Raw genomic sequence first — 14,059 nt, forward strand, 5'->3', positions numbered from 1 at the left:
GGCAGCATGTTGGGCCTCTCCCCATGACAGGTTCATTTTTTCCAGCACCTGTGTAACAGTTCTGTCCCAGGTGGATTCCGGCATGGCCGGGCCATCTCAGACGTCTGTGTGTGACTTCCTTGGTGATGTTCTGGCTTCCTGTTTTCTTGTACAGTTGGTGGTTGGAGAGTTTGTTTGTTTGGCCAAAAGATCTGGCATATTCGAGGCATCCATTGTAAAAATCTTCCACTCTCCTCGTATCAGTTTTGATCACTCGCCAACTTTCTGAACCATAGCAGAACAGACTTGACATTGCTGTTGTACAAGACCATCTTTGTTTTAAGGCTTTATTGCTTGGACCTCCAGATGTTTCAGAGAAGGCACCCTGAGCCTTTTCCCGGCCTTGTTTTGATGTCTTTTTGCACCGCTACAGAACACTACAACAGTATATGCTTACTTAAGCTACTGAGAAGGTGTTCCCAGAACTATCTTTTCTCCTAAAAGGGTTTAAAACCCTTGGAGTTGTTACAGTCACACAATTTTTGAGTCTCTGCAGACTGAATCTGTGCAGACTGAGTCTCTGCTCGTTGTGACTCAAACAGACTTGAGATTCTCCACATTCACTCTGAATCAGTCTCACAGTCTCCTCCCTGCGGTTCATCCAGCAGAGGTCAAAGGTCGTCTAAATTTAAACCCACAGTCTGCACTGTGCAGCCACACTGAGGATTATTCATCTGCACAATCTGTGAGAGCTGAACACCTCCTCCTGTGTTATTCACAGGAGGAGGTGTTACTATGAAGATTCATGAGGGGACTAAAGTGTACATGAAATCTTCAATTAATAATAATCACAACAACAACAATAATAAACGATAATAATCCAGCACCTTTTAGAGAAGCTTTACAGACAGGACAATGAATGCACATGAAACAGACAGAACAGACAAGAGAGACACAATATAAAGATGGAGAATTCAAACACACTTTATAATAAAGGTCAAAATAAAACACCTGAATGCTTCACATAAGGAACATTAAACCCTCCTAATAATAATAATGTTTCAAATCAGAGCACAGAGGAGTGAGTCACACCGATATGTTACAGACCTGCAGCAGTGAATCATCATTAGCCTGTGTGCTGCTGTGAGTCCCTGCTCCGTCTACTGTCTCTTATTGAACCTGCAGGTGTGTGTGCTATCAGCTGATTGGTCTGCACACACAGAGGCCCTCTTCACTAACATGAGTCCAGTCTGTGTTTCTGCTCTGAAGGATTAAAGCTGCGTCCTAATTGGATCTAAACCCAAACGTAAGCTGCAGGTCCTGCGGTCACGCACGCTGTCACTCTCATTAACCACATAGGGACAGGAAGTGACTGACCAACAGTCACCTGCTGTCTGACTCCAGGTTAGAGCAGGCTCCAGCACTGGTCACATCTGCAGCTCTGCTCTGTCACTCTGCAGAAGCAGGAAGCTGCTCCTTGGTTCTCCTTCTGATGTCAGGTCCAGGTATTTCACTGCAGTCAGGTGTGTGTTTTGGAAGCTGGATCAGGTTTTGCTGGTGGTGGAGAGGAGGCTCAGGAGAGGTCAGGAGGTCATCACGGCTGGATCAACATCTGGAGAGATGATTAACATGTTTCACATGACGGTAAAGACGATAAAATCATGTTAAAGAAATGATGGATAAGATCTGTCTGATAGGTCGACGAGCAGGAGCCGCTCTGACTGCAAATTATGATGGTAACACACTGATTATAGAGTGTGTGTGCATGCAGGAGCTATTCTGAGACTGCACACACACACACACACCCACACACACACACACACACACATACACACCCATGTGGATGGGTCACAGCAGAGTTTCTTACATGCTCTTTAAACTAAAGTATAAAACGAATCTTTATTATACAGTAGATGGATCAGTGTGACATGTGACGTGTCATGTGATGTGTCTGATAGTGAGGACTGTTTCAGCTCAGTTTGTGCTTTAATAGTTCATAATATAATACTCTAGTAAAGGGGCTCTATGAGGACTGACTCACTGATGGAGGCAGCCTCTAGTGGACACAAGAGGAACCGCAGGATTTTGCTCTTGCTGCGTTTGCGTGTTTGTGTGTGTGTGTGGAGGAGATCAGGTAAATCTCCTCTCTAATAATCACAAATATGTTGAAATGAAATCTTGAAGCAACATTTAAAAAACAAAGAGGATCAGCTTCAGAGTCAGAGGCCTGCAGGCAGAGATTACAGCATGTGTGCGTGTGTGTGTGTGTGTGTCTGTGGAGTCCTGTGTGGACATGTCAGTGAGACAAAGCGCGTGTCGGGTGCAGGATGAGTTTCAGCCCTCCGGTCGGGGCTCCTTCAGTCCTCCTCTGTCTCCTCTTCCAGCAGGAGGCCCCTCCCTGCACACCTGAGAGGTGACTAACACTGAGTAACATAAACACACAATCACAGGGACACACACGTTCAGACACACAGCAGAGTCAGGGTGTGTCTGGTGGAGATGGAGGATTAAATATAACAGACTAACAGACGAGGCAGAGCTTAAATCACTGTTTTTTTTTCAATGGAGTCTGATGTGTTTGCAGAGAGCGATGTAACGTCTGTTTGTGGTGAAAAAAAATCTGTTACAAAAAAGGGATCCTTTCTGTACTGTTGTCACACACTTAGAATAACAATCTGAGCCTGTCACACTACGTCACCTGACTTTAACACGACTCTACAGGTGAACCTACAGAGTCAGATAGTGAAGCTTTGGGCCGCTAGCCTGATGCTGTAAACTGAGATCTTTAACTTCCTGTTTTTGTGAAAGTTAATGAAGATGAAAATGTTTGCTTTATTTTCTTAATTATAACAGGATGTCGCTTTATTTTGAAATTCTACGTAGACGTTGCATATTCATACAAGCTAACTGGACTGCAGACTGCTGCATGTGTTAAAGTGACTCTATAGGTTAACCTACAGACTCTTATTTTGAAGGTTTGAGCCGCTGATGAAGCTCTTATTTTGTAAAGTTCACAGTGAGAATTTGTTGACAATATGAAAAATGTGATTCTTTTATAGTGTGCAGGTATAGAGACATCTAGTGGTGAAGACAGATTACAGCCAGCTGTCAGCCATTGTTAACCAGGGTTAGTTTTGTCCTGTCTGGGCTCCTGTAGAAACATGGAGGACTGTGTGAGAGGAGCTGGTGCCTCTGTACATACAGAGCTCACTGTGAGGTAAAGAATCACATGATACCTGTGTACAGGTGAGTTTACATGAAGGCAAACACACCAGCTGTGTTCGAAATTGTATACTAAGTACTGCATATGCATTCGGCAGTAGCAAGTAGTATGGAGCTGTTAACATTTATTTTGCAGTATTGGAGTAAGTAAGATTTGGAGAGCGGAAGTAAACAGATACATACAGAGTCTCACTGATCATCCTGCAGAGAGACAGACTCACACCTGCTGGATGTTTACATGTCTCATCCTATAGCCCAGGTTCAGGATGTGAGGTTAACCAGGCTTTTCAAAATAAGAACCTCTTCTTCAGAGGGTAACAGACCAGATTTTCTACTGAACTAACAGGAACATTATGATCAGTCTGTTGTTTTTCTGTCTCACTCTTGACGTCTGCATGAAAACTTTCAAAGTAAAAGTCTGAAAGTAACTGTGGAGGAAATGTGGAGGTTCTCCTCCCCACCCAGTCTGCTCCAACCTGACCGAGCAGAGAGAGACAGAGAGAGAGAGGGAGGGAAAACACAGAGAGGAGAGGACGGGGTGAGAGCTGAATGAATGAAGCACAGGAGAGAAAGGGAGGGAGGGAGGGAGGAGGAGGAAGAGGAGGAGGAGGGGGGTGATTGTTTCTGGAGCTGTGGAGGTTTCAGATTTCTCTTTTCTTTCGATTTGCTCACTCTGAAACTCTCCCCCTCTCTCTCTCCAGCCGAGCCCCGGCACGTCGTAGGCGTCTGCTCCCGACGGGAAGACTGAGGAAGAAGAGGAGAAACACACGAAGAAGAAGAAGAGAGAGGAAGAAGGAGAAAGAGAGGGAGAGGATGGTGGAAGGTAAGCTCTGCTGCACGTGTTCTTTATTTAAACTGGGAGGAGGAGGAGGAGAAGATGGAGGGAAACCTTCTTCTACACTCTCTGCTCTCTTTGTGCTCGGAGTGTGTGTCTGTGTGTGTGTGTGTGTGTGTGTGTGTGTGTCCAGTCTTGCTGCTGATGTGAAGGACTAAATAAAGCCTGTCTGAGGGGTGTGACCACAGAGAGCTGTGTGTGTTATGTAAAGAGACAGCGTGCAGTGTTACAGAGTTCACTGTATGATGTTTACAATGTCAGTGTTTACAGGCAGATGATTGACAGGATGTCACACTGATGTTTATGTTGGTTTATTGTTCAGCAGCCCAAAGCTTCATGATGTGACTCTGTAGGTCCATCAGTGTTTTCATGTGAAGGAGGTGCAGGATGAAGAGAGAGAGAGCTTGTGTGTGTTTGAGGAGGAGGGTTGATGGAAGTGTCAAACTACAGTATTATGAGAGAAGTGTTCGATAAAAGATCCTGAACTCGTCCTTTAATTTCTCTCAGTCTGTGTGTGAGATCAACAGGGACAGAGCTGAGAGCTATACAGGACACGTTCTGCTCTATGAGGACCCTGGGTCTGGTCCTGGTTGGTCTGTTGGGTCTGTTCCTGGTGGGTCTGTTGGGTCTGGTCCTGGTTGGTATGTTGGGTCTGGTCCTGATTGTTCTGTTGGGTCTGGTCCTCAGCCTCCCTGTGGGTGTAGCAGCTGTCAGGCTACAGGTTGGATCAGAGAGACCTGGAGGACTGAGCTCTGAGATGTCTCTGTTTGTCTCTGTTGTTGGATCTGGCCCTGGTGGGTCTGGTCCTGGTTGGTCTGTTGTGTCTGGTCCTAGTGGGTCTGGTCCTGGTTGGTCTGTTGGGTCTGGTCCCAGTGGGTCTGGTCCTGGTGGGTCTGGTCCAGGCTGGTCTGTTGGGTCTGGTCCTGGTGCATCTGGTCCTGGTTGGTCTGTTGGGTCTGGTCCTGTTGGGTCTGGTCCTGGTTGGTCTGTTGGGTCTGGTCCTGATGGGTCTGGTCCTGGTTGGTCTGTTGGGTCTGGTCCTCAGCCTCCCTGTGGGGGTAGCAGCTGTCAGGCTACAGGTTGGATCAGAGAGACCTGGAGGACTGAGCTCTGAGATGTCTCTGTTTGTCTCTGTTGTTGGGTCTGGCCCTGGTGGGTCTGGTCCTGGTTGGTCTGTTGTGTCTGGTCCTGGTGGGTCTGGTCCAGACTGGTCTGTTGGGTCTGGTCCTGGTGCATCTGGTCCTGGTCGGTCTGTTGGGTCTGGTCCTCAGCCTCCATGTGGGTGTAGCAGCTGTCAGGCTGCAGGTCGGATCAGAGAGACCTGGAGGAGCTCTGTGATGTCTCTGTTTGGAGGATCAGAGGATGTCAGTCTGCTCACACATCACTTTAACACCACTTTATATAATATATATTAATATATAAATATACAGTATATATATTACAGATAAATTCTATATATTACATATAAATACATCTTGATATTTTCCTGATGAATCTGACATGATGTCAGCGGTCGTCTCTGTGAAACAGACACAGTGTGCAGGTCTGTCAGTGAGAGACTCTCGGTGTGTCCTCATGCTCCCAGATGGTTTCTCAGGTGTTCTGGCCTGATGGAGCGCTCGTGTGAATCTTGACAGTCAGAAACTAATTTTTCAGATTATTCTGACACCACATGAACACAGCACCAACAACGCTCTGCTGCTTCACTGGAGCTTTAAGCTAACATGATAATTCCGCCTGTAAGAGACTTTATGTTCACCTGAGACAGAGGCTGCTCCTGTTTACACCTGCACACTGCCTGATGCTAAGCTAACTGTTTGTTTACCAATGAAGGTGACTTATTATCTGTTCCTCAGTCTCTGGAGCTCGTCTGCTGTGACAACTGCATGTGAAGGGTTTGTCTGTTTCTGTGTGTGTGTGTGTGTGTGTGTGTTTGTGTGTTTCTGATGCTGTGTTTTGGAGTTGTTTTTGCGTCTGGTTTCTCCTGATGGACATCTTTGGGCCTTTTTAGAACTTGTCCTCTTCTCAGTCACCGTAGTTTTCTTCTTAAAGACAAAATCACATCTATTCTTAAAGAAGACTTTAAACACAGATCAGTCCTGAACTTTAATCACAGCCGTGTTCTCAAAGTCGGTCCTTCTGTCCGTCAGCTGCAGGGCGAAAGCAGCTTCCTGTCTGTAATTATAACTGTGGAGGTGGGTGGGGCTTGTGGACAGTTATATTTAGGTCAGGTTATGACAAATCAAACATTTTATAAAGTCTTAAGGAAAAAGACTGAAAGATGAAGATGAAGTTTATCAGGATGAGTCAGTGTGAAGCAAAGTGTCACAAACATACATATAAAAATGTAAACATAAACATACATACATATAAACATATAAAAATGTAACCATAAACATACATACATATAAATATAAACATACATATTATAAATATACATACATATAAACATAAACATGCATACATATAAACATATAAACATACATAAAGTATAAACATATAAAAATATAAACATGTAAACATATAAACATATGAACATATAAACATATGAACATGTAAACATAAATACTGTGGATGAACACACGCACCTGTCTCTCTGATTGTGATGAATATTGACACCTCAGACTCTCAGGGAACATCTCCACAGAGAGACGAGCCAACATCTCCACAGCTGTGAGAACGTCTTCACACCTGCACTATTATATCAGGTCTGTGTTTCTGTCAGAATCTATGATGAAGGTAACAGGTGACTCTGCACAGGTGTGACGTTCAGGAGCACAAATAATCACATGTCAGAGAGACAGCATGGACAATACCCAGAAACTCCCATACCTGCTGTGTGAAGTACAGCAATATACAAACACAGCAGCAAGCCAGGTTTGTGAGCTGTTGTAACAGAAAGGGGGGCGTCCAACAGCCTCAAACCTCCATGAAGAAGACTGTTTAAGCACCTGTGTATACCTGACCGTCTGCACTGCTCATCTCTGTATGAAGACATGTAAAAAACATTCTGGTTTACACAGCTGTCACTTTTTTGTACTAAACTGCTGTCGACACTTTTATATTTGATCTGAAGTTATCTTTACTTATCTGTTTATATTTTAAGAGTACATTCAGCATTTTCAGTTTGTATTTTCAATTAAACACAACATCTTCAAGTGATTATACTGCTGCAGTTTGATACAGCTCTGTACACATTTGTCATTATCTTTTTTTATTGTACTTAATTTGTACTTTTATCTGTTTCTTTGATACTTGATTTTGCGACGTAAACTTGTCCCATATTAATAAAGCTCTTTGGATTGAAATGAGTTGAGGAGTGAGAGCAGATCCTCAGATTGTTTCTACATCTCCTTCTTTGTTTAACTTTGTTATAATTCCTCTCATTCTGCCATGCTGAAGGAAGAAACATAATCCTGTGCAGACCTGCAGGCACACCTGAGAGTCAGGCTGTGTACGTGTGCGTGTGTGTGTGTGTGTGTGTGTGTGTGTGCGTGCTCCTCAGCTCAGGATTTTCTGATTTTGTTGATTCTTGTTGAGATGCTGCACAGATGCTGACTCACCCTCGGCTGCTGTGAATGTGAGTCAGCGTCTCTGCGGCTCCAAACAATCAGACCTCATGGAGGACGGAGGTGATGCAGTTATTTCAGGTGTTTTGTAGGTGAGGTCTGGTGTGTGTGTGTGTGTGTGTGTGTGTGCGTTGCTCTGTCCACCAGGGGGCATCATGTGAAAACAGAGAGGACGTTTGTGCTGCCAACTGGGCCAGACGTCTGCAACCCGTCTCTGCTGCTGGGAGGAAACAGGACAGCAGGTATGGAGGAGAGGAGAGGAGAGGAGAGGAGAGGAGAGGAGAGGAGAGGAGAGGAGAGGAGCAAAGGGTAATAACAGAGTGTATTGTGACTAAATGAAGGACAGTAATGATATTAACGCTAAATGTTTGTATCAAGCCTGTTTCTCCTCCTCTAGCGGGAGCGTGTTTCTCCTCGTCACAGAGATGAACTCTGATGTTTGAGTTCACGTCGGTCGTGTTATCAGAGTTTCTGCTGCTTCAGTTCATTAAGCACAGAAAGACAGAGTCCTCTGTTGCGTGCTGTTTATCAGAGAGGAGGAGAGGAGGAGGAGGAGGAGGAGGAGTGTGAGATGCTGTTTCTCTCTAATGATGTAAATATAAACACAGACAGTAAACTATGTGATGATGTAAACAGGAAGTTGTCTCTGATCAGCAGGTTCATAAGAACTCAGTCTGACAGGAAGTGAGGATGCTGATGGTCTCTTGTGTCGGTAGTGAAGGTCCTCATGGATCTGACCCCTGTTCACTGATGACCTTTGACCTCCTCCCAGTGGCTAGTGGGAGAGATTCTGCTGTCCGTCTTTACAATCTGTTGACTAGGAGGGAATGTGAGGCAATCTTTCCTAACCTGTTCAGCCTGTCAGTGGACGGGCTGAAGACGTGTCACCTGTCCCTCAAACACTCGCCGACCTGATCGGATTAAACTCTGACGTGGCTCGTGGTGTATCTGTGCTTCACTTACCGGAGGTGTGAGTTTTCTTCACTTCTGATTGGTTGGCTCAGTCACATGTGAGTCAGAAGCAGGAAGTGTTGGAGCTGATGAAGCAAACTGTCTCACCTGTAGAGCTGCTGCTTCTACTGTGAGTCTAACAGACAGAACAGATCTCTATGATGAGCCTCTTTAACATTCAGGATAAAAAAAGTGTAAAAACTGTGTCAGACTTGTTGGACGTCTGTTAGTCCAATAAAGCAAGACAGAATATTTGTCTGATATTTACATGAACAAATCTCCAAAAGGCTCCAACAGCACAAACACGTCGGTGGTGACACCTAGCAGACAGCTAGCAGCACCCACCTGTCACTCAAAGAGGCCACGCCTCTAATGCTGCATCACTTTAAGCCTTGATATAATGTAAACAGGTGAGTTATATAAAAATTCTCCCTGTACAGTTGTCGTGAAGAGAGAAATGAGCTGACCTAAACTGTTTTTTGTACCAGGCTGTAAACAAGTTTTAACACGGGGCTCTATGGGGACTGACTCACCGCTGGAGACAGCCTCAAGTGGACACGAGAGGAACTGCAGGGTTTGAGACTCAGCCTTTAGTTTATATTGTCACAGAAACATGAATCGGCTCTCTGAGGTGCTTCAGAGGATTTAAGGTTTTATAAAGAGTGTCGATGGTTTTAAAGAGAGAGAGGGAGAGAGACAGAGAGAGGGAGAGAGAGGAGGTCAGCAAATGAAATAAAGACAGAGACAGAGTGTAAATCACCCAGACCGAGGAGACTGAATCAGCTGAGAGCTGCAGTTCTCAACCTGAGAGAGAGAGAGAGAGAGGGATGGGGGGGTAGAGAGAGAACAGGGGAGGAGGGAGGAGGGGGAGACAGGTGGGGAAACAGAGAGAGAGAGAGGCAGTCTGAAGGAGAGAGGAGAGGAGAGGACAGTGGAGTGAATCTCTCTCCTCTCATCCATCTGTCCAGCTGCTCTCCACCTCTCTGTTCATCCCTCCACCTCTCCCCCATCCTTACATCTCTCCCCCACCTCTCCATCTCTCTGTCCGTCCGTCCCGTCTGCGGCGCTGCTGGTTCATGACGGATCCACGGGAGGATGTTGAAGTTCCGTGTGGACAGGAGAGTCAGGTAGGTGGAGGGAGGGGGTAGGAAATGAAACAAGGAGGAGGAGGGGGGGGAGAAGGAGAGGAGGGGGTAAGGGAAGGAGGGGAGGAGGATGTAGGAGTGGACGTAGCTTGGAGGTCAGAGATGACTGCAATGCAGTGCCAGCAGGAAACACAGAGAGCTGTTATCCCTGCTGTGTGTGTGTGTGTGTGTGTGTGTGTGTGTGTGTTGCAGAGCTCCATCAGCAGCATGTCGTATCGATCGGTCTGTGATGAGATCTCTGTGGTTTGTTCTTCAGTAAACATCAGTTAGTCGTTGTATCGTGTTTCCTTCGCATCAGGCTGCTGTTTGTTTATGATCCCGTGACCATGTGATCACGTGATCATGTTTATCTGCTCAGAGTCACTCACATGGAAACACATGAAAGTAAAGAATCGAGGTAAACTTCAGTGAAGAAGAACATTTACTTTGTGACTGACTTTTTATAAAAAGAGTTCAAACCTGCACTCTCTCTAATGTCCAGCAGGGGGCGACTCCACTGGTTGTAAGAGAAGTGTGACTCTATAGAAGTGTATGAGAAAATGGTCCTCCTTCTCAGTAAGCATTTCCCTAATGAGTCAATGGTCTCAATCTCTAGTTTCAAGTCCTCTTCAACACAGCATGATGTTCATTTAGTCAATGATGCTCCCATTTAGCGTCACAGAGACCATAAAGCAGGGGAGGGTTTAGGATGGGGCTACCTGTGATTGACAGGTCGCTAACAAAGTGACATATACAGGATAGAGACTTAGTAATGTGTATCAACCATTGACTGTAAAGTGGTGGTGGTGGAGCTGCAGTATTAACGTCCCACTCCTTCCTCTACCCATAAAACACCTTTACCTTGTGGCCTTGATGAGTCGGAGCCCTCAGGTGGGCTCAGTCTGCAGCAGAACAGCTTCTTGTGTTGAAGCAGATATTCACGCTTATGGAAAGTTCACTGACTGTAGTGTTAGTGTTAGTTACGTCTCCTCCCGCTGGTCCTCCTCTACTCTGCTACTCGGGAACAGAACGCTGCAGGAGCGAGATTTGTCAACAGAGCTGTCAATCATGAGGCCACACCCCCTTTTTGTAGCATCACATAACTAAAACTAAACTTCACAGAGAAATGAACACTTGGACATAAACCGGTATGATAAGAAGTAACTATAATGACAGAAACCATGTTAGAGAAAAATGTATTTTGTAGTTTGACTCATGTCCCATCTGTTAACATGGAAGAGGCAGGCTTTATGAGCCATACTGCAGCCACTCAGCAGGGGGCGATAGAGATGGCTGTGATATCATCCTTGGTTTTATACAGTCTGTGGTCTCTGCTCCAAATGTGGATCAGAGGATGGTAAATATACCCTCATTATAACAAAGATGGCGGCGGCTGAAGTGCCAAACTCAAAGCTCCATATGGACCAGTTTTACTAATAACTGACGTCACCATGGTAACCTCCATTTCTTGTATACAGTCTATGTTAAAAACAGCATCTTTACACATCTGTCAGCTCCTCCTCTAAGGATCAGCTGGAGGAAACTAACTGTTTAACATCTGTCACAGCTGCAGTTATCTGTGTGTGTGTGTGTGTCCTGCAGCAGATACACACTGTGTTCATCCTGCAGCTGCATCTATGTGGGTATGTAGGTTATCACTGAGCAGAGAACACTCTCTCTCTCTGTGTCTCTCTCTGTGCATACCCAGGACATCCCTGGTCATTTACCTGCCCCACAAACCATAAAGATATGAAGTAAACCAGTGTGTGAAACCGAAAGTTCTTTATAATCAGCTGAGAGAGATCATCAGGACCAACTGCAGGAACAACAGCTGAGCACGCTGCAGGACGCTCAATAACTGCTTTATATACGATCACTGCTGGCTCATAGTTTGCTCCTGGACAGTATAGCGCTGACACATTCATGGTCCTGTTCCAGCAGCTCAAAGTACGGTGGAGGTAGACAGGAGCCGTTTTTGTTGCTTGTTTGGTAAGCGAGCAACAGGGTTTTGAATTTGATGCAAGCGGCAGCCAGGAGCCAGTGGAGGGATATGAGCAGTGGAGTGACGTGCTGTTTTGGGTTGATTGAAGATCAGTCGCGCTGCTGCGTTCTGGAGCATCAGCAGATGTTTGAATGTGCATGCAGGAAGGCCTGCCAGTCGGGAGTTGCAGTAGTCAATGCGTGATATCACGAGAGCCTGTACCAGCAGTTGTGTTGCATGCTCTGACAGGTAGGGTCTGATCTTCCTGATGTCGTACAGGGCAAATCAACATGACCGAGCAATGAAGGCCACACTAACCTATAAGGTCAGCTGGTTGTCAATTATGACGCCCAGGTTCCGGGCAGGCTTAGTGAGTATGAGTTCAGTTTGTCAAGCTGGTTGAGCTGAAGGTGACATTCTTTCATCCATTTAGAGATATCGGCAAGGCATGACAAGATCCAGGTCGAGGCTGTAGTGTCATCTGGTGGGAATGACAGGAAGAGCTGGGTATCATCCGCATAGCAATGGTATGAGAAACCATCGTTGGGAATGATTGCACCAAGTGAGGTGTTGTATATGGAAAAGAGAAGGGGACCGAGTACTGACCCTTGAGGCACCCTGGTGGATAAGCGGTGGAGTTTGGACACTTCTCCTTTCCAAGATACTCTAAAAGATCTCCCTGAGAGGTGGTGTTTCAGACTTGTGTTAGTGTTTCAGACTTCTGTTGGTGTGTCAGAATCAGCACGGTCTCTGATCTTCAGCCTGGTTCAGAATAAAACACGCTGTGAATGGACGAGAGTCAGAGCAGACTGAGAGGAGGTATCACTGTTTATCTGCTGCTCTTCTGTCTCTGTGATGAGTCAGAGAATCAGTGTGAACCGCAAACAGACTGAAACACAAGATTCACACATTCAGAACACACACATACACACACACACAGTACATAACACACACTCTGTGGGCGCGCTGAGGCCGTCTGTTTCCTGCAAACACCCACAAAAACACCAAACACCACACTACTGTTAGACTTGTGTGTGTGTGTGTGTGTGTGTGTGTGTGTGTGAAGCAGCAGGAGATGGAGGACTGATGCAGACAGACAGCTGCTGAGGAATCAGCTGATTGTGTGATGATATGATCGGGGGGATGGTCAGCTGTCAATCGCAGTGCTGCTGATACCTTCATGTGTAGCATGTGTTTCTGTCAACCTTTCAGCAGGGGAGCTTCAGTGGGACACAAAGAGGATGTTAATGATGAGAATGTTTGCAGAATCCTGCAGTACTCTTATTGTGAAAAGGAAGTTCTCGTGTTGTCACTTCTCAGTGTCTCTGAACTGTTAACGAAAGAATGAAAACTGTGAATGTGAGGGCCCAGATTCACCTGATCTTAACCTCCTTTATACGCCCAACACAACACTACATCTTTATCACATGCACTGACTCCTGTCCTCTCTCTCTGTGTCTCTCTCTGTCCGTCCTGTGTTTCAGTCATCATGACCCCCGTGGACCAGCTGGACCAGTGAGCCCGATCCAGCTGGAGGACCTGACACCTGTGCACTCCTACCTGCAGTGAGTAAACAGAGCTGACAGCAGTGACAGATAAACACTGCACAGTGCAAATAAGCCAAGCAGAATATCACGAGTTAATTCTGATATGTTAGCTGTTCCATGACCGGTGCACAGACCTGTTCAGCTGTGACACATGCTGAGTGAAAGGTGGATAAACAGGTGCTAATATGGGTTATGGTAACAGTAGTGACTCTGTATGTGTGTTTAAACCATGCATACATTGTTATATATCTATTGGCTGACTATTGAACAACACTGCTGCCTTATGTCCATGTTTCTGTGAGGATGCTGGCCCCTCGCCTGGGACCTGTTAGCTTTAGCCTCATCACACAGGGCCAGGTTAGCACAGGTTTCCCACAGGTCAGCCTGGCAGTCAGAGATCCTCTGCAGCAGACAGGATGGTCCACTCTCACAGGTCAGACTGGAACAAACACTGAAGTGTGTCAGCTGATTGCAGAGTGAGTTTACACATAGAAGGATAATAAAATATAACTAGCAAACAGCAGCACCTGTTCAGAGGAACGTGACCACAAGAGGTCACTGTCAGGTAAACACAGGTGTGTTCTGTGAGGAAGGTCTCTGTAGACAGAGGAGTGTTCAGCGTGTTGGACTCGAGCGGATCCTCACTCATCACATTTATATTTATTACTTATGGTCTTCAGCACATTTTATTTTGGCGGTGTAAGCCACAGGAAGTGTGTTTTTTCTTGTCTCCAGGCGCTGTGACTGTGACATGAATGGGAAGGTGAACTCTGAGAAGATCACTCACTCCAAAAGTGCCAACATGGTGTCTGACCTGAGTCCAGAGGGACACACCTACACCCGGGTCAGGA

At 45.9% G+C, this 14,059-nt stretch overlaps 1 protein-coding gene across 3 annotated transcripts in view; it reads left to right on the forward strand.

Annotated features, from left to right (window-relative positions):
• The first annotated feature begins 13,158 nt into the window (after positions 1-13,158).
• Positions 13,159-14,059, forward strand: part of plekha6 (pleckstrin homology domain containing, family A member 6) — a 52,211-nt gene continuing 51,310 nt past the window's right edge. For all 3 annotated transcript variants that reach the window (XM_069678211.1, XM_069678212.1, XM_069678213.1), the window contains exons 1-2: positions 13,159-13,226; positions 13,944-14,052. In XM_069678211.1, the coding sequence (XP_069534312.1) occupies positions 13,960-14,052 (93 nt within the window). In that variant the 5' untranslated portion in view covers positions 13,159-13,226; positions 13,944-13,959. The remainder of the gene's footprint in view (positions 13,227-13,943; positions 14,053-14,059) is intronic.

Source organism: Semicossyphus pulcher, unplaced genomic scaffold (assembly GCF_022749685.1).
Source record: "Semicossyphus pulcher isolate SPU_LCO1_2020_fin unplaced genomic scaffold, fSemPul1.0.p SCAF_3, whole genome shotgun sequence".
Taxonomy (NCBI): domain Eukaryota; kingdom Metazoa; phylum Chordata; class Actinopteri; order Labriformes; family Labridae; genus Semicossyphus; species Semicossyphus pulcher.